At 42.1% G+C, this 24,323-nt stretch overlaps 1 protein-coding gene across 15 annotated transcripts in view; it reads left to right on the forward strand.

Annotated features, from left to right (window-relative positions):
* The window catches only part of LOC115224827 (nuclear receptor corepressor 1), a 264,736-nt gene that overhangs the window by 226,534 nt on the left and 13,879 nt on the right, over window positions 1-24,323 (forward strand). For 13 of the 15 annotated variants that reach the window (XM_036513601.1, XM_036513610.1, XM_036513603.1 and 10 more), the window contains 3 exons: window positions 507-3,506; window positions 16,594-16,844; window positions 19,657-19,975. In XM_036513601.1, the coding sequence (XP_036369494.1) occupies window positions 507-3,506; window positions 16,594-16,844; window positions 19,657-19,975 (3,570 nt within the window). The remainder of the gene's footprint in view (window positions 1-506; window positions 3,507-16,593; window positions 16,845-19,656; window positions 19,976-24,323) is intronic. The other 2 variants (XM_029795755.2, XM_036513616.1) reach the window with 2 other exon arrangements.

A 24,323-nucleotide genomic window follows, 5' to 3' on the forward strand; every position in this document is an offset into this window, starting at 1 on the left:
TAAATTAGAAACACTCATTATTGTTATTAGCCCATGGGGCTAATGAAGTATAGATGAATACCATTTCAGCAAAATCATCTGGGCATCGCAGACTAGAAACCTTGCAGTAATAACTGCATCTCTTAACCTCCCAAGATTAACCACATCATCATTGTTGTGGTCAAATGTCCTTTTTCTGTGATGACACAGGTTGTACTGTTTGACAGGAGCTGGTATGGCTGGGGTTCACACCACGGTCCATTGTCTGGCATGGTTTCTACAGCTGGATGCCCTTCCTAATGCCACCCATTTTACTAAGCGTACTGGGTGCTTTTTATGTGATACCAGCACCGAACCAGAAAATTCTTTATAGTTTCAATCCTTCTTTGGGGAAGAAATCATTATTTTGTAAGAAGTAAAAACTGAAATTATTATTTTGTAATAAAAAGAAAAACCATTTGTAGAATTCTACTCCTGTTTATAGAATTGTTTTATTCATTTATTTATTTTCTTTTTTTCTTTTCCAGAACCCATTATGTCTGAAAACCCTGTGTTGTCCAGGAAATCGATGCTCTCTGGACTTGTCCACAACATGCCTCAGGACTTGCGTAAAGAAAGGCGGCCGGAGCAGGCATCACCATATATGTTTCCAGACATAACAGCGTACAGAGGAATTTCTGCACGGGAAATGCATGATCCAAGAGAGTTACGTGATTTCGAAGTGCAAGACTTGTCAAGGCGTCCTATTGATTACCATGACAAAACGCAAAAAGCTTACAAAGGAGATCCTCGTGATTTTCAAAGGTCTATAGACTCTCACTTAAGGCCTGAAGAATCTCAAAGAAAAAATATGGGTCTGCCTCCTCCTGCCCATTCTCATCATCTCACTTCATCTAGCCTCCATCAGTCACAAGCAGATGAACCTATACCACTTAAGTCTCATAAAACCATCGTCCCTCGGGTCAAATCACCCTCAATATATCATCCTGAGCCTGCACAAACAATATCACCAATCATCAGAGCTGTGCCACCCGCTTCAAATTCTCCCTACAATTCACATCTTGCTCCCATGGAGTTTCAAAACAGGAACCAAATGGGGGCCCGTATACCACCACCACCACCATTGATTAATTCCAAAATGTCCCCCAAGCTCCCTAAATCCCCTCCTGTTAGTTCACATCTCGTTCCACCTCCCACTGGATCCATCACCCACGGGACCCCTGTTAGTCATCCTGTAACGTCCACCTCGGGTGGCAATCATCCCAATAATTCAGGTATACCATCCCATCGAATTGACATCAGTCACCGGCAGCAGACTCCTCCCCAGGGATCTATAACAAGGGGAACTCCACGGAACAGAGAACCTGGGACTGGGAGGGGTACCCCTGTTGGTCATGAAGCTAGTATAACCAGAGTTTCTCCAGTGATAGATCCCATATTGGGCCGGGGAAATATCATGTACGAGCCAGCGATTAGACGGGCAGTTGTGTATGAAAAAATAGCAGAACCTTTTTATAGCTACCAAGATTTACTCTCCCCTATTCGTACTTCCAGGCAAACGATAATGAGTGACTTTGTTACTGCTCAACACATGCCCAGAAGGGGTGCAACTCCTTCAGACAAAGATGAACGACAATCTCCCAGATCCCTGCCAAATGCTTCAAAGACCTATAGTTCAATTACTGAAAGCCAAAGAATGCCATCACCTGCAATACCACCATATCTTTCACAGCCATCGGGTATCATTTATGTACCACATCAATCAGGTATGAATATTTCAGTTGCTGAGAGACTCAACCGAAATTCTCCTCTTCCATCCCAAAGTACGCCGTCTCCAAGGGATGACAAAGGTATTTCTCCTGTACCAACTCCTTGGTCTAATAATCCAGCTAAAATTCCTCTCCTTGGCTCAGCAGCAAATGTTGCAATGGAACAATCACGTTATCCACCGTCCCCTCCTTCACGGCCCAGTATCGTTAAAGGTACTGGGTGGCAAAGACCAGACAATGGAGGGCATTTACCTGATAGTACAACAATGCCACCCAGCAAGGCAGCATCACCGAGACATGATGGGCATGTCACTATCGCCTACCCTCAATCTCTTAACACTCAGACACATGTTATTCCCCCCGAGCCACAGCATCGAGAAACCCCTATAAAAATAATCAATCCCGAGATCCCTAAAGAAAGGGACAAAGAATGGGACAGAGAATCTCAAGACCGTTTTGATGTGAAAGAGTATGATAAACATGAAATAGAGCCGAGGCCAGCACATGACTTCCATAATCGGCAGATGATGGTAAACAAAGCTGAACTCGAAAGTAATATAGTAGCCCAACCCCCTTGTCATGACAGACCTGGATATTCCACCCCTTCCCGACACGGAACACCGTCCGGTGTCCGGGAGACCGATCCAAACCGACCCATACACATCGATGTAGATCGACAGCCAGATTCATCCAAGACTCCTGACGCTCAGGACATTCAGCGGTTTCGAGGCAGCGACACAGAAATGACGCCACGACCCCACCGGTCACCAGGTACTGGAGACACATCGTCTAATTTATTAAAAGCTCTGAAAAATAATGACAACATTCCTTCGTCCAATTTTGACTCCGATGCTGGTGCTGGTTCTAACGACGACAGCTCGCAGTCGCGGACAGTCACAGCCGCTTATCTGATTGATGCCATCATCATCAACCAAATTCATCGTGGCAACGAGGAATTAGATTCCAAGTCAGGGGAAGAAGCTAAGGCCATGGTCAGCAGAGTGCCGGAACCGTGGCAGTCCGAGGGTCGGCAACCACCCCCGAGGGAGACCACTTCGCCGGCCGTTATAAATCTCGACCAGGCGGCATCGCCGACGTTTACCAAACGTAAAGGTTATAGCAAATACCAACAAGAGAAAGAAGATTCTGCTGAGAAACCTTATTACACGTCTCCCCGTGAATCGCCCGGACCACAAATGGGATCTAACCATGGGCCAAATGGAGGAACTCAAACCAGTGGAGCTGGTAATAGTAATAACAGTAATAATAATAATAATAACAATAATAACAGTAATAACAATAATAATAATAATAACAATAACAGTAATAATAACAGTAATAACAATAATAACACTGGTAGTAGTAACACCAGCACCAGTAGTGGTTCCCATACTCCCCAGCCACACCCACACCCTTCACAAGCAACTGGTAATGGTAGTAGTGGTGGTGGTAGTGGTGGCGGTGGTAGCAGTAATAACAGTAGTGGCGGTGGTGGTGGTGGTGGTGGTGAAGGAGGAGGCGGTGGTGGTGGTGGTGGTGGTGGTGGTGAAAAAACTGATAAAGAGCGACCTCCCTCCGGATCAGGGGGGAGCTCTTCGAAATCTCCTGGCCCGCCAGGCTCTAACAAAGCCATCACGCTCGGCGAGCATATAGATGCCATCATCACACAGGACTACAGTAACCGTAGACTGGTCTATTCTATCCCGACTAAAGGTGGGCTTTTGAGCCAAATCAACGGTACTAGCAGCAAGTCTCCATGTAAGTGGCTAATTTTGATTGACTGTTTCATGTTAACATTGTTGCATATCCATAACAATTGTACAGTCACAGCACTCAGTTCCAATGGGGAATAGACACATAGATGTGTGCGTGTTTGTGTGTGTGTGCACGTGTGTGTATGTGTATAAAATTTAAGAAAGTGACAGAAAGAGAACAGTGAAATTGCTGTGAGGGAGAGTGGAGTATCCGATGTTTCGAACAGTCCACCTTCAGGGTTTAAGATGACAGAAATGTTGGGAGAAGAGAGGGGGGAAAATCTGCAGCATTTTACATTGTCTGTGTTTTGGGTGATTGGTTGCAGTTGATGGGCAACACACATGTAGACGGGAAGTGTTAGTAGGGAGGGAGGGAGAAGAGAAGGGAAGCAGTCAAGAGTTGAGGAGGGGAAATGACGGTGAGAATATACCATCATCATTTAATGTTCCAGAGGCCTGTACCAAGCTCCAATGTCTGCTCTAAGCTGGTTTCTACAGATGGATGCCCTCCCTAATGCCAACCGCTTTATAGAATGGACTGGGTTGTTTCATGGCACCAGCACTGGTGAGGTCACCAAGTCCTGCAAGTGAATGGGGTCTAGCATTGAGGGATATGCAAGTATGATAGAGAAACAGGAGTTAAATTAGTTGCTAGTTTGTATATAGCGGAGCACTTTCTTCAGTGGATATTGACCAAAATAATAAGTTATAATGTCTTCAAGATAAAGCTTTTAAATCTTGTAGCAGCTTCTCTTCGCTTGTTGTTCGGCCAGCATTGATAAGATATGCACTGGACAAGTCAATGCAGGAGACTATGAGATAGAAATAGCAGCTAATGGAGGGTGGTAGAGTGAGAAACATAGCTAGATATTCATTGTCAAGGATGTCACTGTCCTAAGCACGGATGGACAAATTGGGTAGTGTAGTCCTAGGTATATTGTGGTTGAAAGAAGAGAAAAACAAGCTGGTTAGTCAAGGCTAGAATTTCTTCTATCAGTATAGGTTTTGCTTGAGCAGTTCTGACCCGGGGTTAGCTAAACACCACCAAATACATAACTACTGGGATCTTATTCAATCAGTGATAACCCTCGCTATAAAGATTACTTTTCTAATTAGAAAAATGGGATTTTTTTTTTTTCTTTAATTATATCAGATCATTAAATTTAGAATTTGATTTTCCATACTAGCATGGCTTAGATGGGGCTGAATATTTACAGCTGGATACTTTTCTTGTCATCAACACTTAACTGTTTTTCGAGTAAAGGATTTTTCTTATTCTAGAGAAATCCGAATGCATAGAGCTTACAGATGGTTTGTTGACATGGGAAATGTCAACAAATGTCACCAGCTGTAACCCAGCCCCAAATGGTGGCATTTGTTTGTAGCTGAACTGGAAACAATAACATCACCATCTGTAGCCATAACTTAGTATAGATTGTAAACATCACACACACCCATACTTTTTATAATGGGCTTCTTTTAGTTTCCATCAACCAAACTCTCTCACAAGACATTAGTAGGCTCTGACCTCTAGTAGAAGATACTTGTCCAAGGTGCTATGCACAGTGGGACTGAACCTGAATCCACAGGCTTTGAGAATCTTCATGTCTTTGTGTTCCCCTATGTGATGACAGACCCCTCTTCCTTGCCCATTCAGCCGCTTACACCTTTTTATGATTTGTAGAAATACTTTGCGAGATATATCCAAAAGTGGGGGACTTTTAATAAGGTAGATTAGAAATATAGGAATGAGGTTAGAGGGGTTACGGGGGTTACATGGCAGACCCCAGTGAACAAGGAAAGGCTACATTTCGATCCCCTAGCTTAGCTCTTAACGTAGGTGCTGACATCGATATACTTAAGACACTAACTTTTACTTAACACCTGATTTATAATTCATGCTCGTCTTCAAAATTATTATTATTATTATTATTATTACTTTTATGATTATTATTATTATTAATGTGTTACAAAGAGCAGCAGAGTGCTAGAAACATGTTAGAGCAGCAGATAAAAGTATTTAGTTGATCTTCTCTATGTTCTGAGCTCAAATCCTACTAAGGTTGGTTTTTACTGTTGATAATCCAGCAGAAATGTCTTGTGACAGTATATAGTTACCTACAGTACATAGGTAACTGTATACTGTATGCAGCAGATATCTGTAGTTTGCCAGCCTCGTCTGGCACCTGTGCAGGTGGCACGTAAAAAGCACCCACTACACTCATGGAGTGGTTGGCGTTAGGAAGGGCATCCAGCCGTAGAAACATTGCCAGATCAGACTGGGCCTGGTGCAGCCTTCTGGCTTCCCAGACCCAGTTGAACCGTCCAACCCATGCCAGCATGGAAAGCGAACGCTAAACGATAGAGAACTGTATATAGAATGTAGCAGTATATACATGTTTGTTAGCAGTATATAGTTGTTTGTCTTAACTTTCTGAGTTTTAATTATGCCAGTCTCAGCTTCACTAATCATCCATCTGGCCCCTTAAAAGTACCAGTGAAATTACCAGGGGTCAGTTTACTTGACCCTTTCCTTACCCTTAAAATTTCTAGCCTTGTGCCGATACATGTATCCTCGTTTGTCACTGGTGTTTGGTTCCAAAAGACCCTGTGATAAACGCGATTATAAAACACATGCGGCAAATGGGTTTCATTTTGAGACCCCTTCAAACAGTTCTTAAATACGAGGTCTGATCGATAAGTATCAGGACAGGGGCTATATAAAAAATAAAACTACAACACCATGTCAATTCGACATTTAGCCTCCTTCGAAGTAATCCCGTCCTGAAGCCACACACTTTATAACCAGAAGTGTTTCCATTGATGGAACCATTCCTGAGTTTCCTCTTTCGCAGTTGGATAGCAAGCAGCTGCCTCATCGCATTCTCTTGCATTTCTTTGGCGTCTTGAAATCTTTCCCTTTCAAGTGGGATCTGCTTTTTTATTCTCTTATTCTTTTACTTGTTTCGGTCATTTGACTGCGGCCATGCTGGAGCACTGCCTTTAGTCGAGCAACTCGACCCCAAGACTTATTCTTTGCAAGCCTTTCTCTTTACTCTTTTATTTGTTTCAGTCATTTGACTGCGGCCATGCTGGAGCACCGCCTTTAATCGAGCAACTCGACCCCGAGACTTATTCTTTTGTAAGCCCAGTACTTATTCTGTCGGTCTCTTTTGCCGAACTGCTAAGTGACGGGGATATAAACACACCAGCTTCGGTTGTCAAGCAATGCTAGGGGGACAAACACAGACACACATACGCATATATATATATATACATATATACGATGGGCTTCTTTCAGTTTCCGTCTACCAAATCCACTCACAAGGCTTTGGTCAGCCCAAGGCTATAGTAGAAGACACTTGCCCAAGATGCCACACAGTGGGACTGAACCCAAAACCATGTGGTTGGTAAGCAAGCTACTTACCACACAGCCACTCCTGCACCTATTATTCTATCGGTATCTTTTGCTGAACCGCTAAGTGATGAGGACATAGGCACACCAGGCAACGGTGGGGGACTAATATGTACAGGAGACCAGCTGGAAGAACAGCAGTTCCTGTTGTCGCCACCGATAGTGGAAGCAGGTTAAGAAGGGGGTCGACAGCTTTGAAAGAGCACCACTTCTTCATGAAGAATTTAAGCAGTGCTGCTCAAAAAAGCACACTGCTGGCGTAGTGAATGGGGAAAGCTGGGTTTGTAATGTTTGTAGTCATGTAGGCTTATCAAAAGCATGGCTAATTAGCCACCAACCGAGCTGCAAGTGCAAAATATAAGTTAGTCCTAGAGCACACAAGGTTCCTAAAGGTCAGCAATGGTCTTCCTCGGTCATGTGTGGACGGCCATCATATTATATATATATATATATATATATATATACACAGAATGACCTGCTGTGCTTGAGGAGACCTATTGAATTAAGTACATCAACATCAAAATAAATATCAAATGAAATTGTAATTGTAATACCTGTGTCGGTGGTACGTAAGAAGCACCATCCGAATGTGGCCGATGCCAACGCAGCAGCCTTGACTGGCTTCTGTGCTGGTGGCACGTAAAAAGCACCAACCGATCATGGCTGCTGCCATCCTACCCTGGCACCTGTGCCAGTGGCACGTAAAAAGCACCCACTACACTCACAGAGTAGTTGGCGTTAGGAAGGGCATCCAGCTGTAGAAACAATGCCAGATCAGACTGGAGCCTGGTGCAGCCTCCTGGTTTTCCAGAACCCCAGTCGAACCATTCAACCTATGCTAGCACGGAAAATGGACATTAAGCGATGATGATGATATGATGGGCTTCTTTCAGTTTATGTCTACCAAATCCTCTTACAAGGCTTTGGTCAGCCTGAAGCTATAGTAGAAGGCACTTGCCCAAGGTGCCACGCAGTGGGATTGAACCCAGAACCATGTGGTTGGAAAGCAAACACCTTACCACGCAGCCACACCTGCTCCTTTTTGTCTTGATTCCAGGGTCATAGGCATAGACCCACATTTCATCACCAGTTGTGACCATTTTCAAAAAGTTTTCATCTTCCTTGACATGGTCAAGGAGATCCTGCACAGCTGAAACCTGATCTTGTTTTCTAAGACAACCACACCCTATACACTTTACTATCAAGCAATGGATGTGAATGAGGACGTTACAAGTTAGTGTGTATGCACGACAGAGTACAAAGTCAATCTATGCCAAGGGGCTTCACGTTGCATACTTCAGCTCCGTTAGCACAGCCACAGTCCCGATTCTTTTTTGATCAGACCTCATACACCTGGTTATTTTGTTTTATGATTGGAATAATTCTTTGAGTAAAATTCAATCACTTATGATCAGTAAATTGTGCAAAAATAGCTGAAAAATATAACAGCTTGACCTCTGACCGGCATTATCACATAAATTTGTGATAAGTGTAACACGGTTCACAATTGAGCGTAAAAAGCACCTACTACACTCACAGAGTGGTTGGCATTAGGAAGGGCATCCAGCTGTAGAAACAATGCCAAGGTTGGTGAAGAACAATTCTGTGATAAATGAGAATACGTTGGATGGAACTTACACTCGCCTCCTTATGAGAGCTCAAAATCTCTCGTGGAAGCGTCATCCAACCAAAATGCAAATATATGGGAAACTACCACCTGTGTCATCTCTTGTGAAAGGTAGGAGAGTCCAGTTTGCTGGACATTGTTGTAGAGCTGAAAAAGAGGTAATTTCTACTCTCCTCCTCTGGAAGCCATCTACTTGCAATACCAGAGGGTGCACACTCTCCCACTCTGATGTAATCTCCAGGGATACAGGCATCCAGCAACAGGACCTCCGTAATGCTATGATGGACCGTGAAGTCTGGCGTAACATGGTAAATTCCATTGTCTCGACCACGGTCGAACAATGATGATGATGAAGAAATTATCATTACTACTTTAGTATTGTAGTTATTGATAAGGCGGCAAGCTGGCAGAATCATTAGCACGCTGGACGAAATGCTTAGCAGTATTTCGCCCGTTGATACGTTCTGAGTTCAAATTCTGCCGAGGTCAACTTTGCCTTTCATCATTTCGGGGTCGATGAAATAAGTACCAGTAGCGAACTGGGGTCGATGTAATCGACTTACTCCCACCCAACCAAATTTCAAGGCTTGTGCCGGTGGCACGTAAAAAGCACCAACCGATCGTGACCGTTGCCAGACTCCACTGGCACCTGTGCCAGTGGCACGTAAAAAGCACCAAGCAATCGTGGCCGTTGCCAGTCCCCTGGCACGTAAAAAGCACCCACTACACTCAGGGAGTGGTTGGTGTTAGGAAGGGCATCCAGCTGTAGAAATACTGCCAGAACAGACTGGAGCCTGGTGCAGCTTCCTAGACCCCGGTCAAACCGTCCAACCCATGCTAGCATGGAGAATGGATGTCAAAAGATGATGATGTGCCTATAGTAGAAAGGATTATTATTATTATTATTATTATTATTATTATGATTGTGGTGAGCTGGCTGAATCGTTAGCATACCAGGCAAAATGCTTTGCAGTGTTTTGTCCATCTTCACGTTCTGAGTTCAGATTCCACTGGGGTTGGCTTTGCTTTTCATCCTTTCGGGGTCAATGAAATAAGAACCCACTGAGTACTGGAGTCGATGTAATCAACTTTCTCCCACCCCTCCAAAATTTCAGGCCTTGTGCCTACAGTAGAAAGGATTATTATTATTATTATTATTATTTTTATTATTATAAAAAGCACCATCCGTCCATGGCCGTTTGCCAGCTCCGTCTGGCACCTGTGTGGGTGGCACGTAAAAAGCACCCACTACACTCACGGAGTGGTTGGCGTTAGGAAGGGCATCCAGCCGTAGAAACACTGCCAGATCAGACTGGGCCTGGTGCAGCCTTCTGGTTTCACAGACCCCAGTTGAACCGTCCAACCCGTGCCAGCATGGAAAGCGGACGCTAAATGATGATGATGATGAGATGATTATTATTATTATTAATAGTGAGCCAGCAGAATCGTTATTGCATCAGACAAAATGCTTCGTAGTGGTCCTTCCGTCTTGTTTACATTCTGAGTCATCAGTTTTATCTTTCATCTTTTCCTAAAGTAGTGAGGTCGATTAATCGGCTTGCCCACGTCCCCTGATAATTACTGGCCTTGTGCCAAAATTATTACGGCATTGAGCTGTCAGAATCATTAGAACACAGGACGAAATGCTTAGCAGGTTTTCATCCATCTTCACGTTCTGAATTCAAAGATTCTGCTGGGATTGACTTTGCCTTTCATCTATTCAGGTTGGAAATTTGGTGGGGATCAAGTGTAATCAGTTTACCACAACCCCCAAAATTGCTGGCTTTGTGCTAAAATTTGAAACCGTTATTATTATTATTATTATTATTATTATTATTATTATTATTATTAAGGCAGTGAGCTGGCAGAGTCGTTAGCACTCTCAATGAAATGCTTAGTGGTCCACAGATATGCATACCCTTAACGTAGTTCTCAGGGGGGTTCAGTGTGACACAGAATGTGACAAAGCTGGCCCCCTTTGAATTACAGGTACAACTCATTTTTGCCAGCTGAGTGGACTGGCAAGCATAAAGTGAAATAAAGTGTCTTGCTTAAGGACACAATGCACTGCCAAGTATTGAACTCAAGGCCTTCCGATCATAAGGTGAATACTCTAACCACTGAGTCACGTCCTGGTGAACGTATGAGGTAGATGCAGCCTCCTCATGAGGTCCCTTTTTTTTTTTTACATGCCTTCAGATGGTGCAGGTATGGTTGTGTGGTAAGAAGTTTGCTGCCTGACCACATGGTTCCAGGTTCAGTCCCACTGTGTGACACCTTGCGCAAGTGTCTTCTACTATTACCCTGAACCAACCAAAGTCTTATGAGGGGATTTGGTAGATGGAAATTGAAGGAAGCACAAGGAAGCCCTTAGTATGTTGATGTGTGCATATATGTATGTATGTGTATTTATATATATATACATACATATATACACACACACATATATATATACATACACACACATACTTGTATGTTACTATCACCTTGCCTTGACATTGCATGGTAGATGCAAATGTCACCATCGTGCAGATGGTACCCTTTGTTTCCAATCTTCCCTAAAAACATATCTGTTCACGGGGAGGCATTACATTGGTTGGCAACAGGAAGGGCATCCGTCCATAGAAACTCCACCTTCACAAATTCCATCCAACCCCTGTGAGCATGGAAAAGTGAATGTTAAAACAGGGACCATGACAATATTGTATTTACTCCTGTATAAGTTGCATTCTTTAATTCAGAGTTAAAACTGGGGGCAAATTCCTTTCCCCTTTATATTCAAACTTGATATCAGCTGTGCTCTATGTGTAAGTTGCACCCCAGTTTTTTTCAGTTAAAATCAAGAATAAAACTGTTTGACTTATGCACAAATAAATACAATATTTGTTTTTATCTGTGAGATTTTGAAAATCTTTTGGAATAAATCCAGTCCACACTAAAGTGGTTGTCATTTGGAAGGACAACCAGCTGTTGAAACCGTGCCAAAAGTGTCCTTACTTGTGCTGTTGCCATGTAAAAAGCTCTCAGTCCACTTTGCGGGGTGGTTTGGTTTTAGGAAAGGTATCCAGCTGTAAAAGCCATGTCAAAACAGACATAGTAACCTGGGGTAATCTTCTGTCTGGTCAGCTCCTGCCAACCATCCTACTCACTTTCATGCATGGAAATCAGACGTTAAATGATGATGATGATGATGAAGTCCAACTGCTAAATACACAGTAGCAGAACAATGCTTTTTCAGTTAAGGTTCTGTGTTGCCCAGGGTAGAAACATTGGCTGGAGGAAAGTTCAGGTTTCGCCAGGGAACGACTTTGCCTATCATCCTTCCAAGGTCAATAAAGATACCAGTTAATGTCTTGAGCCTTATATGTCCACTGGGTTAGTGCGTGTCCTGTACAGGATTCCCCCCTGGATGTGACACTAGTCCACCACAGGGTTAACTCCCAGCTGCTGCTAGTACTCACTTTCAGTGAAGATTGGCGCAGTGTGAAATAAAGTGCTTTAGTTAAGGGCTCCATTCACCACCTAGTCTAGGAAGGAAAGAAACCCTGGATTTACGAGCCCAATATTCAAACCACATTACTATATAACACCTTTCTTTAGTTATCTATCTATCTATCTGCTCAGTCGAAGTCGACTCTCGGTTACTCGATGGATCAGTGTCCTCCAGTCAGTTCTATCCTGGGCCGCTTCTTTCAGATTGGCTTTGGCCATTCCGGAATCACTCTTGATGGTGTCAAGCCAGCGGGTTCTTGATCGGCCTCTTCCTCTCTTGCCACTGACCATTCCGTATATATATATATATATCTATCCGCTCAGTCGAAGTCGACTCTCGGTCACTCGGATCAGTGTCCTCCAGTCAGTTCTATCCTGGGCCGCTTCTTTCAGATTGGCTATGTCCATTCCGGTATCACTCATGATGGTGTCAAACCAGCGGGTTCTTGGTCGGCCTCTTCCTCTCTTGCCACTGACCATTCCAAGCATGATGTCCTTCTCCAGGGATTTAGTTATATGCTAGGCTTTTTTTCAGATGACTCGATCCTTTTTAAAATGATTTACTCTCGTCCACAAATGATCGAATCAACCTTGGTAGGTTTTGAAATCAGAACATAGAGTTATGTGATCAAATAACTAGAATCTATAGCCGTAAAATGAATTAATGTCTTGGACAAGTATCTCAATCAGATTGGATGTGGACTGTTGTCAAACAAGGAGAAAAAAGAATGGAATATTTGTGGTTGGAAAATGAATGCCATTCAATTTTGAAACTTTAATTTGCGTGTTTAAATCATTTTCTTTTTTTCTTACATTTATAAAGCCATGGTTTTTATGTATTTATTCATTTAATTATTGTTCCCCTTCTAGTTATTCTGTGCTTTTCTTTCTATCCTACGAAGAGGAAAACATTTTCAAATTTATAGAGAGAAAAAATGAAATACAATAACACCATGTAACAGCTTTTTCTTTTTTTGTCTTTGGTCAGTAAGTGTTATTTCCCATTTGCCTCTGTCTAGAATTCAAAGGAAGCGTCTACCATTCCCTTCAAACTTGGCTTTTGTCACTTGGGGACATCAATGTCTTCAAACTGACCTATTTTCCATTCCATTTGAAATAGATCCAATATTGAGTTGTTGAAGCAGAAATACCTATTTCTTTACTACCCACAAGGGGCTAAACATAGCGGGGACAAACAAGGACAGACATAGGTATTAAGTCAATTACATCGACCCCAGTGCGTAACTGGTACTTAATTTATCGACCCCGAAAGGATGAAAGGTAAAGTCGACCTCGGCGGAATTTGAACTCAGAACGTAACATCAGACGAAATACCTATTTCTTTATTACCCACAAGGGGCTAAACACAGAGGGGACAAACAAGGACAGACATAGGTATTAAGTCAATTACATCGACCCCAGTGCGTAACTGGTACTTAATTTATCGGCACCGAAAGGAAAGGTAAAGTCGACCTCGGCGGAATTTGAACTCACAACGTAACAGCAGACGAAATACTGCTAAGCATTTCGCCCGACGTGCTAACGTTTCTGCCAGCTCGCGTGACGAAATACCATTATAGCAAATATTCTGCTCTGTACCACAGATTTGCTTGTCATTTGCCTTGACTGTAACCACTCGAGCATGTATGTCCCTTAGTGGCTGACAATATGTGCATGAACAGGAAAAGTGGGGGAACATCGTAGCTGTGTGTTGAGAGGGACTCTTTGGGGTTTGAATAAATGTAACAAAAGCAAAGTTTGAAAGAAATATTAGCCATTTTCCATACATTCTAAGGGGAAGCAAGTAACAGTTGCCACCCAAGGACAAAAATCAAGTTGCACAGTGTAATTTTTTTTTTCTCTCTCCTTTAGGATTGATTAGTTTGTCAATAGTTGTAGGGGTTGAGAAAGATAGTTTTGCCCGTTTTGCTCTTCACCATTTTCATATCAATACAGTAAGCTACACCCTAATTCCAAAATGTGTAGATTTTGAGTTCCTCCATCTTGTGTACCCACTATTCCTTAAAGTTGTTGGGGGTCGAGTCTTCAGGCACTTCCTGCATTAAGGTCCTGACTCAAGCGACCATCAGACTTGCCAGCCGGATCCCTAAACGTATAACCAACTGAAACTATTAATATCATCCAGCCATCTGGTTCTTCCATTACTCCTAGGGCTCCCATAGGTTGGTTTGCTTTCAAGAATCCATCCTAAAATTCTTTCCTGTGACATTCTAATCACATGTCTGCAAGAGCTGGGACCTCTCGTTAGAAGGGACTCTCTGATCTTTTGAATAATTATGTCAAAATCTTATGTACTTAAAAAAAAACTGAAAATCTTGCCTGGAAGAATTATCTCCCTTAGCACACATTAATAATATTTACTCGTTGTTGCTCATTAATTATATTAATTACTAGCAGTATCGCCCGGCGTTGCTCGGGTTTGTATGGGAAACAACTATATAAGCATTTTTAGAAAGTTACTTCCCTTATATAAAAGCCAAAAAATGCGTTAAAAATGGGAAAAAATGATGGTAAATTTTTTTTTAAATCGTAGACTCATCATAGACACGCGCTAATACCCAGAAGGGCTTGATATGAATCACAACTATAAGATACCCGGTTTTGGTTAAACTGCACCACAAAATGTGGGAGTAGTTAGGAATCTAAATCATAGGAGACAGACAGCACACAACCTCACTTTTATATATATAGATTATATAGCGTTATGATGTAGTGTTATGCTGACATAATAGCAGATAGTGTAGAGTGTTGAAAGAAAATACTTCAATCTATTTATGTTTCTTCACATTCTGTTGTGGCAGACGCCCCCCCGGGTGAGAAGTGGGCTGGTCCACTGCTGATAAATAGTGGACTGACACAGTAATGTCAGCGGGGTACGCTGTTTGGGCAAGTCCCCACAGACGACGGAATACTGATGTTGGTGTATCTATGTTCCTGTAACTTAGCAGTTCGGCAAAAGATACCAATAGAATAAATACTAGGCTTACAAAGAATAAGTCCTGGGTTCGATTAGTTCAACTAAAGGTGGTGCTCCAGCATGGCCGCAGTCAAATGGCTGAAACAGGTAAAAGAATAAAAGAATATAACTACATACTGTCAGGAATTCTGTATGTAGAATAAAGATTAATGGAAGAAACCCTTTTTTTGTTTTTTAAGAATATTTAGCGGGGAACAAAACCCTGCAGATTTAGTTCAATCATACAGTTGGAATTACTCTTTTACTTGTTTCAGTCATTTGACTGCGGCCATGCTGGAGCACCGCCTTTTGTCGAGCAAATCGACCCCGGGACTTATTCTTTGTAAGCCCAGTACTTATTCTATCGGTCTCTTTTGCCGAACCGCTAAGTGACGGGGCGTAAACACACCAGCATCGGTTGTCAATCAATGCTAGGAGGACAAACACACACACATATATACGACAGGCTTCTTTCAGTTTCTGCCTACCAAATCCACTCACAAGGCATTGGTCGGCCCGGGGCTATAGCAGAAGACACTTGCCCAAGATGCCACGCAGTGGGACTGAACCCGGAACCATGTGGTTTGTTAGCAAGCTACTTAACACACAGCCACTCCTGCGCCTACTTCTATACTAGTTTCGCAATTAATTCGCAATTAATTCAGCACCCCTTCAAGATAGCAATACTTAGATTATTGGAATAACTTTTTCCTCAACTGAAATTTCTTCCACTTCTCCCTCTCTCCTTGCTCTCCACCTTGCTCTATTTTTCTCTTCTCTTTCTGACTCTCCATTTCTCTTTCTCTCCTGTTAACCCTCTAACATTCAAACCAGCCGTATCCAGCGCAAAAGTTTTGCCCCTTTTTATGTCTAAACTGGCCACATCTGGCCTCTCGCACCTACCCTACAATGTCATTCTAAAAATAAGCGATCACATCATTGAAATCTCGTGAGATTAATGAGATAATACATGATTAATTCAAACCAACGTAAATGAACATGCATTACATTTGACAAACTAATTAAGGTAAAGGGTTAATTCTCTTTACCTCTTCACCCCCCCCCCCCACACTTTTCGCATAGCTTTTCCACATCTGTATCTCTTTCTATCTTGTAGCTCTTTCACATGTCCCCCTGACTTTCCATTTCTCATTTCGCCCTCCTCCGCTTTTTTAAAATTCTCTGAACATCTCTCTCTCCCTCAAACCCTTCTTCTACTGTCCTCCCCTTTAACTGTGAATTTGTGTTTTGAATTTAAAGGGGTCTGGGAAGCCAGGGGCTGCACCAGGCTCCAGTCTGATCTGGCAGTGTTTCTACAGCTGGTTGGCGTTAGGAAGGGCATCCAGCTGTAGAAACACTGCCAGATCAGACTGGAGCCTGGTGCAGCCCCTGGCTTCCCAGACCCCGGTCGAACCGTCCAACCCATGCTAGCATGGAGAACGGACGTTAAACGATGATGATGATTTCTTAAAAACTGTCTCAGTGTCCTCAAATGTTGAGTGTGAGTTATTGAAATGTCATTGATTTGTTCAAACTTTGATCTGACCCTTACTAAAAATCTTCTCTTGTGTTTCGTTTAGTTTCTATCCACACCTCTGTGGCCCAGGTTGGCACACTGGCCAATGTGATCAACAGCGAGTACGGCCTACCTTCACCAATGAAGTCGCCGACCAACCAATCGAATGTCGTCGTGTCCCAAGCTTCTGATGCCGCCTACCAACAGGGTGGACCCGAAGTGATGCGGCTGCACACGAACTACAGTACAGGAGTGCACCAACAGTCGGCACCTGTTGGCTATAATTGGAAACTGAAGCGGATGCACCAACATCAGGTGGGTACCTCCTGTTGTCACCGTTATGAGATGAATGCAGGTGTGTGTGTGTGTGTGCGTGCGTGTCTCTCTTCCTCACTGACCACTGGTGTATGTATAGATGTGTACATGTGTGTATACACACATATATATATATATATATATATGTGTGTCTTTTATCTTTTACTTGTTTTTGTCATTGGACTGTGGCCATGCTGGGGCACTGCTTTGAAGGCGTTTTAGTCAAATGAATCAACCCCTATACTTTCTTTTTTGTCTTTTTTGTTATGCCTGGTACTTACTCTATCAATCTCTTTTTGCTGAATCACCAAGTTATGGGAACATAAACACACCAGCCCCGGCTGTCAAGCGGCAGAGCAGGGGTCACACAGACACAAAGACACATACACACACAAATATATATATGTAAAAAGTAAAAAATATATACAAACTGGGACAAGAACGTGAAACACCTAGAAGACGGCACAAGAACCACAGGACGGGACATTCGAAGCCCTCAGTCATCAGTCAAGAACCGGATCATCTTCGCAATTTCGGCTGAATGGGCTTCTTTTAGTTTCCATCTACCAAATCCACTTACAAGGCTTTGGTTAGCCCAATTTTCTTATACATACACACACACACAAACACATTCACACAATGTTTTTACAGTTAGTTCCAATGCTGTTATTTCCCCGATCACAATTCTCAACTTTCTACTTTATCCAAACAAGCTCAGAAATTTTTTGTTTATCTGACTGCAAACCTTGATCCCTCCTTCCCTTGCTTAGCAACATGTTCTTCCAATGTGACCTGCAATCATCATATGATGGAGGGGACATTGAATGTTTGATGAAATGTACTAAATTTGTTTTCTTCCACAAAATACACTCATAAAGTAGGCTTGTGTCTTATACACCAACAAATACAATATTTTAGACAGCAATTATAGGGAAGGGAAGGAAGCACTCCGTTGGTTACGACGACGAGGGTTCCGGTTGATCCGATCAACGGAACAGCCTGCTCGTGAAATTAACGTGTAAGTGGCTGAGCACTCCACAGACACGTGCACCCTTAACGTAGTTCTCGGGGATATTCAGCGTGACAGGGAGAGTGACAAGGCCGGCCCTTTGAAATACAGGTACAACAGAAACAGGAAGTAAGAGTGAGAGAAAGTTGTGGTGAAAGAGTACAGCAGGTATCACCACCATCCCCTGTCGGAGCCTCGTGGAGCTTTAGGTGTTTTCGCTCTATAAACACTCACAATGCCCAGTCTGGGAATCGAAACCGCGATCCTACGACTGCGAGTCCGCTGCCCTAACCACTGGGCCATTGCGCCTCCACACAGCAATTATGATAAATATGACTAAAAGCTTCTTTTCAATACTTTATAACACTAAAGAAAAATTTGAAAATTCTACCTGAAAGATATTTACTTCCAACATTTCATAGCTCATATTCCCTTGCTATATCTCGGTTCACCTATTGTGGCTTATTATTTAAGCTTACGTTGATTCCTCTGTGTTGTTGTTTTGCATTTATAATAAATATATACAAATTATGAAAATAATTTTTAAAAATATATACAGTACTATATAAAAATATATAGGCGCAGGAGTGGCTGTGTGGTAAGTAGCTTGCTTACCAACCACATGGTTCCGGGTTCAGTCCCAATGCGTCGCATCTTGGGCAAGTGTCTTCCGCTATAGCCCGGGGCCGACAAATGCCTTGTGAGTGGATTTGGTAGACGGAAACTGAAAGAAGCCTGTCATATATATGTATATATATATATGTGTGTGTGTGTGTGTATGTCTGTGTGTCTGTGTTTGTCCCCCTAACATTGCTTGACAACCGATGCTGGTGTGTTTACGTCCCCGTGACTTAGCGGTTCGGCAAAAGAGACCGATAGAACAAGTACTGGGCTTACAAAAGAATAAGTCCCGGGGTCGATTTGCTCGACTAAAGGCGGTGCTCCAGCATGGCCACAGTCAAATGACTGAAACAAGTAAAAGAGTAAAGAGAGTACTATTTCTACTTTGTGGATTTTCGCCTCTCACGGTATCTTGGAATATAACACTTGTGATAGTCGACGGATTACTATATATATACAAAACCTTGTCTTCTTCTAACGTGCTTGTTGGCATAGACTGGACAATTTGACAGGCTCGGACAAATTGGAGGACTATGTCAAGATCTAACATAAGAAGTTTACTTTCCAACCATGTGGTTCAGACAAGTGTCTTCTCAGGCCAACCAAAGTCTTGTGGATGGATTTGGTAGACGGAAACTGTAAGAAGACTATCACACACACACACACACACAACATATGTATATTGTCCACAGATCAAATCAGAACCAGAGATTCTCAATGTAGAAGACACTTAGCTTCTGATGTCTTTACAGGGGATCAATTCTACAAGGTAAAGAATGGCTATAAGAGGGATCAAGTTGAGCAGATGTGGAGGCAATTATGCAGATAAACAAATTAGGGACATCAAATATATTAGATATGATGGTTTGGGTATGAAACACAAATTGTGTGAGTGTCTTTGTGTCTGTGTTTGTCCCCCCCTCCCCAACTGCTGCTTGACCACTGGTGTTGGTGTGTTTGCATCCCTGTAATTTAGTGCCTTCGCAAAAGAAGTAAAGGGGGTTGGTTTGTTCGACTAAAAATTCTTCCAGGCAGTGCCGCAGCATGGCCACAGTCTAATGATTGAAACCAGTAAGAGATGGAGAGAGATGAATTCTTTGGTGTCCAGTGTCCACTGCAACAGCAACCTTAAAGAATGAAGTAGAACATGCATTCTATGAGTATATTTGCTTTTATTTCCAGGAAGCAGAACAGCAGCAGCAACAGCAGCAGCAGCAGCAACAACAGCATCAACAGCAGCAGCAGCATCAACAACAACAGCAGCAGCAGCATCAACAACAACAGCAGCAGCAGCAGCAACAGCAGCAGGCGGCCGCTTCTATGAGTGGCTCGCAGCAAGTTGAGAATGTCGGTCAAATTCAACGCTTGCTTCATTCGAATGCTAGTCCTGAAGAATACGAAATCATACAGGGAGGTGTCAGCTGGATTCGACCAGACCATTCGCCGCAGAACCGAACACAGCATGTCGGTGGAATCAAAGTTGAACCAATATCGCCACCAGGTAAATCAAACGGACATCCTCTTACGATGACCCCAGCAGACACATAGCCTTTTTTTTTTGTAATGTTCTCTTCCATTCTTTTAACGAGTTTAAGATCATTGCATATTATTGGAGTAAATGTCTTTACCATCATTCCTCATACCACTGGTCATGTATGGACAGAGTGGGACCTGCTGTCTGACTAATGGACTGAGGCAAGTTAAGTACCTGATCTGAAGCTACAATCATTATTATCATTACCAGTTCCTCTTGTAGTCTCGAGCACATTGGGCAGCAAGTTGGCGCTGCTGCTTTTCTATTGGCTGTACAATCCTCTGTGTCTGACCACGTGATATTGACCCCTCCCGTGTCACTTGGAAATGTTCTGCACCTTGCTGTTTTCAGTTTTCTTCTCCTAACTTTTTCCTCTCCTGTGGTCTCCATTTGAAAGCAGTTTTAGGATGGACCTTTTTTTTTGTGGGGTGGTGGGTAGCCAGATTATATACCCTGCTCGTTGTTGCATTACTCAAAGAACCAAAACACTTGCACTTGGTGACCTTCTCTGAAGAAACTTCCTCTGCTCAACTCTTCATAGAGTTCTTAACTACCCAGAAACAGCATATCAACTCAACTGACATATTTATCTTCAGATATTTTTATATCATCCTTTTAGATCTTAGCCAAAAATGAACATTTAACCCTCTCATTACTGTATTTCTCTTAAGATGCTCTGTGTTTCTTTCAATTCATTTTAGATATAACAAAGAATTAGGTAAAATAACTTCGTTATCATTAAGCTAGTGTTAGGAACATAAATTGTGACTAAGGTTTGGTGGAAGATTTTAATTTCAAAACTTATGAAAACAAGACATTTGTACTACAGAGCCAAAGGCTGTTTCAGCTGGGTTTGTATCGAAAGGGTTAAGTTACAGATTTTGTTTCACATAATTGTTTGACTTGTTAGAAATAGCAGCCAAATCTTGTGCAAATTGAAGTTGACTGACTGTCTTTAGCCCTTTTCTTACCATATTTCTGTTGAGATGGTCTGTGTTTCTTTCAATTATTTTAAATATAACAAAGAATTTAGTAAAATAACTTCATTATCATTAAGCTGGTGTTAGGAACATAAATTGTGATAGGACATTTGTACTGCAGAGCCAGAGGTGGTTTCAGCCGGGTTAGCATCAAAAGGATTAAAAGATAGATGTTTTTTTCTTTCTTTTAATTGTTTGTTTCATTCAAAGTAAAAATAGCTTCTGAATTTTTAAACTCTCCCTTTTTAATACAACCCTCATTGTTCAGTTTTCTTTTACGATATGGATTGGAGTTCTTAGACATTACTTCTAAACTATTGCACTTAACTTTGGTTTTTCTGCTCGGATATACTTGCTTGTTCCATTCAGATAAGGCAGAGAGCTGGCAAAATCGTTAGCAACATTTCATCTATCTTTACATTCTAAGTAATCCTCTACTTATCCCTCTTCTGAAATTGCTAACCCTATGCCAAAATTTGAAACGGTATTTTCATGCTGCAAAAATTCCAATCTCTGATGCCATTTCAATTTTCTCAGAAACAAAAACATTCTCTCCACCTCGCAGATTTCCATCCTCAACAAATCTCCAACATCATCATCACTATGTTTCATTATCCTGTTGTCATTCATTATTTGGACTGGTGTTACCCCTTAGTCTGTCCAAAGTATTCTCATAAGCTTGTCCTAACAAGCCGAAACACCTGCCCGAGGCAGGTTCCTTTCCTGAAGACCTTCTGCTGTTCAGCTCCCTTGAGAAATACCAGGGCTGTGGAGTCGAAACAAACAACTTTGACTCCTCTGCTATTGGCACTTCCGACTCTGACTCCTCTATGTTTCCGGCTCTGACTCTCCGACTCCACAGCTCTGAGAATAGAATAGTAGACCATAACAAGTTCAAATAACTATCTTGTTATTTGTTTTCAGACTTTCATACACTCTAAGTAATATGAAACTTTCCTTTCCTAAGTCCTAAGTTACTTTGGAGGTTGAAAAAAAGAGAAGTGAATGTGTATCCTATATGATGCATGGACACCAGGGAAATATGTCCTGTATGTTATATGAGATAAGAAAGGGCAAGCTAAGGGTTAATGTGCTGGTGAAACAATCAATGTTTGTTCGTCTGAATTCTTTTTGCACTGTTCACAACCTTCACAGTGACTAACACACTAGCTCTGTGACTTGGTTAGATATTTAACTAATTGACTAACAGTAAAGAAGTGGAAGTGAACCAGTGTGTGTGTGTTATTATTGGTGAAATGACCCTCCCAAGACAAGATTTAAAAATTTTATTTTTTTGTTATTCTGTTACTGTTGTGACACTTTTATAGAATTAACTATTGTTATTAGAAAACAGTTGTAATTACTAGTTCCCTTGTTATTTGTGAAGCACACACACACACACACATTAACCCTACTCAACTCCTGCAGTTCTCTCCATAGTTCTTTGCTACTTTCATTTTCATACACACGCACATACACTGTATTGTATTATTGTTTGTCTTATTCTTGCTACATCCAACCATTTCACAGATTACATTTTCCATCTTAACTCTTGTTACTTTGATGCAGGAATCAGCAACTTCTCATTATTCTTCCACCCCCTTTTCATATTGCCCCATGGCCCATCTAAAAATGCCCGTCACCATGATTTCCATCACCAAAAAAGCTTATAAAAACAAAAATTAAAACGAATCACAACACAAAAAGATTTCAACCCTCTAGCACCTAAACTGCCCATATCCAGCCAAAATATTTCTCCAGTTTTATGTTGAAGCTGGCCTGATCTAACCTCTCACATCTACCATGTAATGCTAATCTAAAAATTGACAATAACATTAAAATCTCAAAAATATGTTAAATTTGAAAATTATTTTAGAAAAAGTCTGAGGCCCACAGCAATCCCCTGAGTAGTTCACTTACGAGCCACAACTCCACTCATTGCCCCCAACCCTTATTTTAACCCTTTAGTGTTCGCATTATTCTGCCAAAATTAATGCTTTTTCATCCTCATTGTTTTGAACTAATCATGCATTATCTTGTAGCTATGAGATTTTAATGAGGTAGCTGTTAATTTCTAGAACGATATTGTAGGGTTGGTGTGAAAGACCAGATCTGGCCAGTTTGACCATAAAACAGGCAGAATACTTTTGGCCGGTTTAAATGCTAAAGGGTTAATGCGTTAATCAGACCTGACCTTCTCTCTGCTAACTTTGAAGTACACCTGCATAGGGACAACTAACTTAATAGGGAGCCAACGTTATTTCATCTTTAAGTTTGGAAGCTGAGTCAACGGAGAGGAGTTTCGACAAGATGAAATCTCCAAGCGGTTTAAATGCACAAGGCTTCAATATCCAAAGTGGCTAAAAGGTGTCGGCAAAAGGGTACCTAGGACTCATGACCTGGATGCAGCCCGGGACGCTTAGAGTATAAGAAGTTAAGGGCCGAAACACCTGCCTGAGGCAGGTTCCTTTCCTGAAGACCTTCTGCTGTTCAGCTCTCTTGAGAAATACCAGGGCTGTGGAATCGAAACAAACAACTTTGACTCCTCTGCTATTGGCACTTCCGACTCTGACTCCTCTATGTTACTGACTCCAACCCCAGCTACTCCTTTATTGTTTCCGGCTCTGACTCTCCGACTCCACAGCTCTGAGAATAGAATAGTAGAGAGTAACAAGTTCAAATAACTACCTTGTTTTCTCCTCAAGTACTCTGATCTTGGGCCATACAGCTGCTTCTGATCATTTCTTTTGCAAAATATCTTTCACTAGCATAGCTAGAGTGTGTTCTGCCCAGGGCAGCCCTTTTGTTTGTTGCCACTGGACCCCATAAAAAACACGTATTGCCTACAGCAGACCCAAAAGTGCCACCCCTCATTTAGTTTATCTGGGAATCAGTTAATTTCATCGATAAATGCCATCCACTGTTGTTTTTTCCCATAATGGTCATGGATTCAGTCTCACTGCGTGGACCTGGGGCAAGTGTTTTCTTTAGTCCTGGGCCAACCAAAACCTTGTGAGTGGATTTGGTAGATGGAAACTGAAAGAAGCCCGTCCTATATAAAGTATTGGGCTGGATTTGTTCGACTAAACACTTCAATGCAGTGACCCACCTTTGAGCACAGTCCAATGACTGACAAAAGATAAAATACCTTTTAACATTTAGAAAATTCCAGAAGCTATCATTTAATCAATTTAAAAATGACGAATGAGCGTCCACATAGAATGAAACGTAAGGGACGTAACTGCTTTTGGAGAACAGTAGAACTTAGTTAACTCCCTTCGATAACTTGCCGCTTTGTTAAATACACCTTAAATAGGCCTCACAGTATATTCTTT

This window comes from Octopus sinensis, linkage group LG26, assembly GCF_006345805.1.
Source record: "Octopus sinensis linkage group LG26, ASM634580v1, whole genome shotgun sequence".
Taxonomy (NCBI): Eukaryota; Metazoa; Mollusca; class Cephalopoda; order Octopoda; family Octopodidae; genus Octopus; species Octopus sinensis.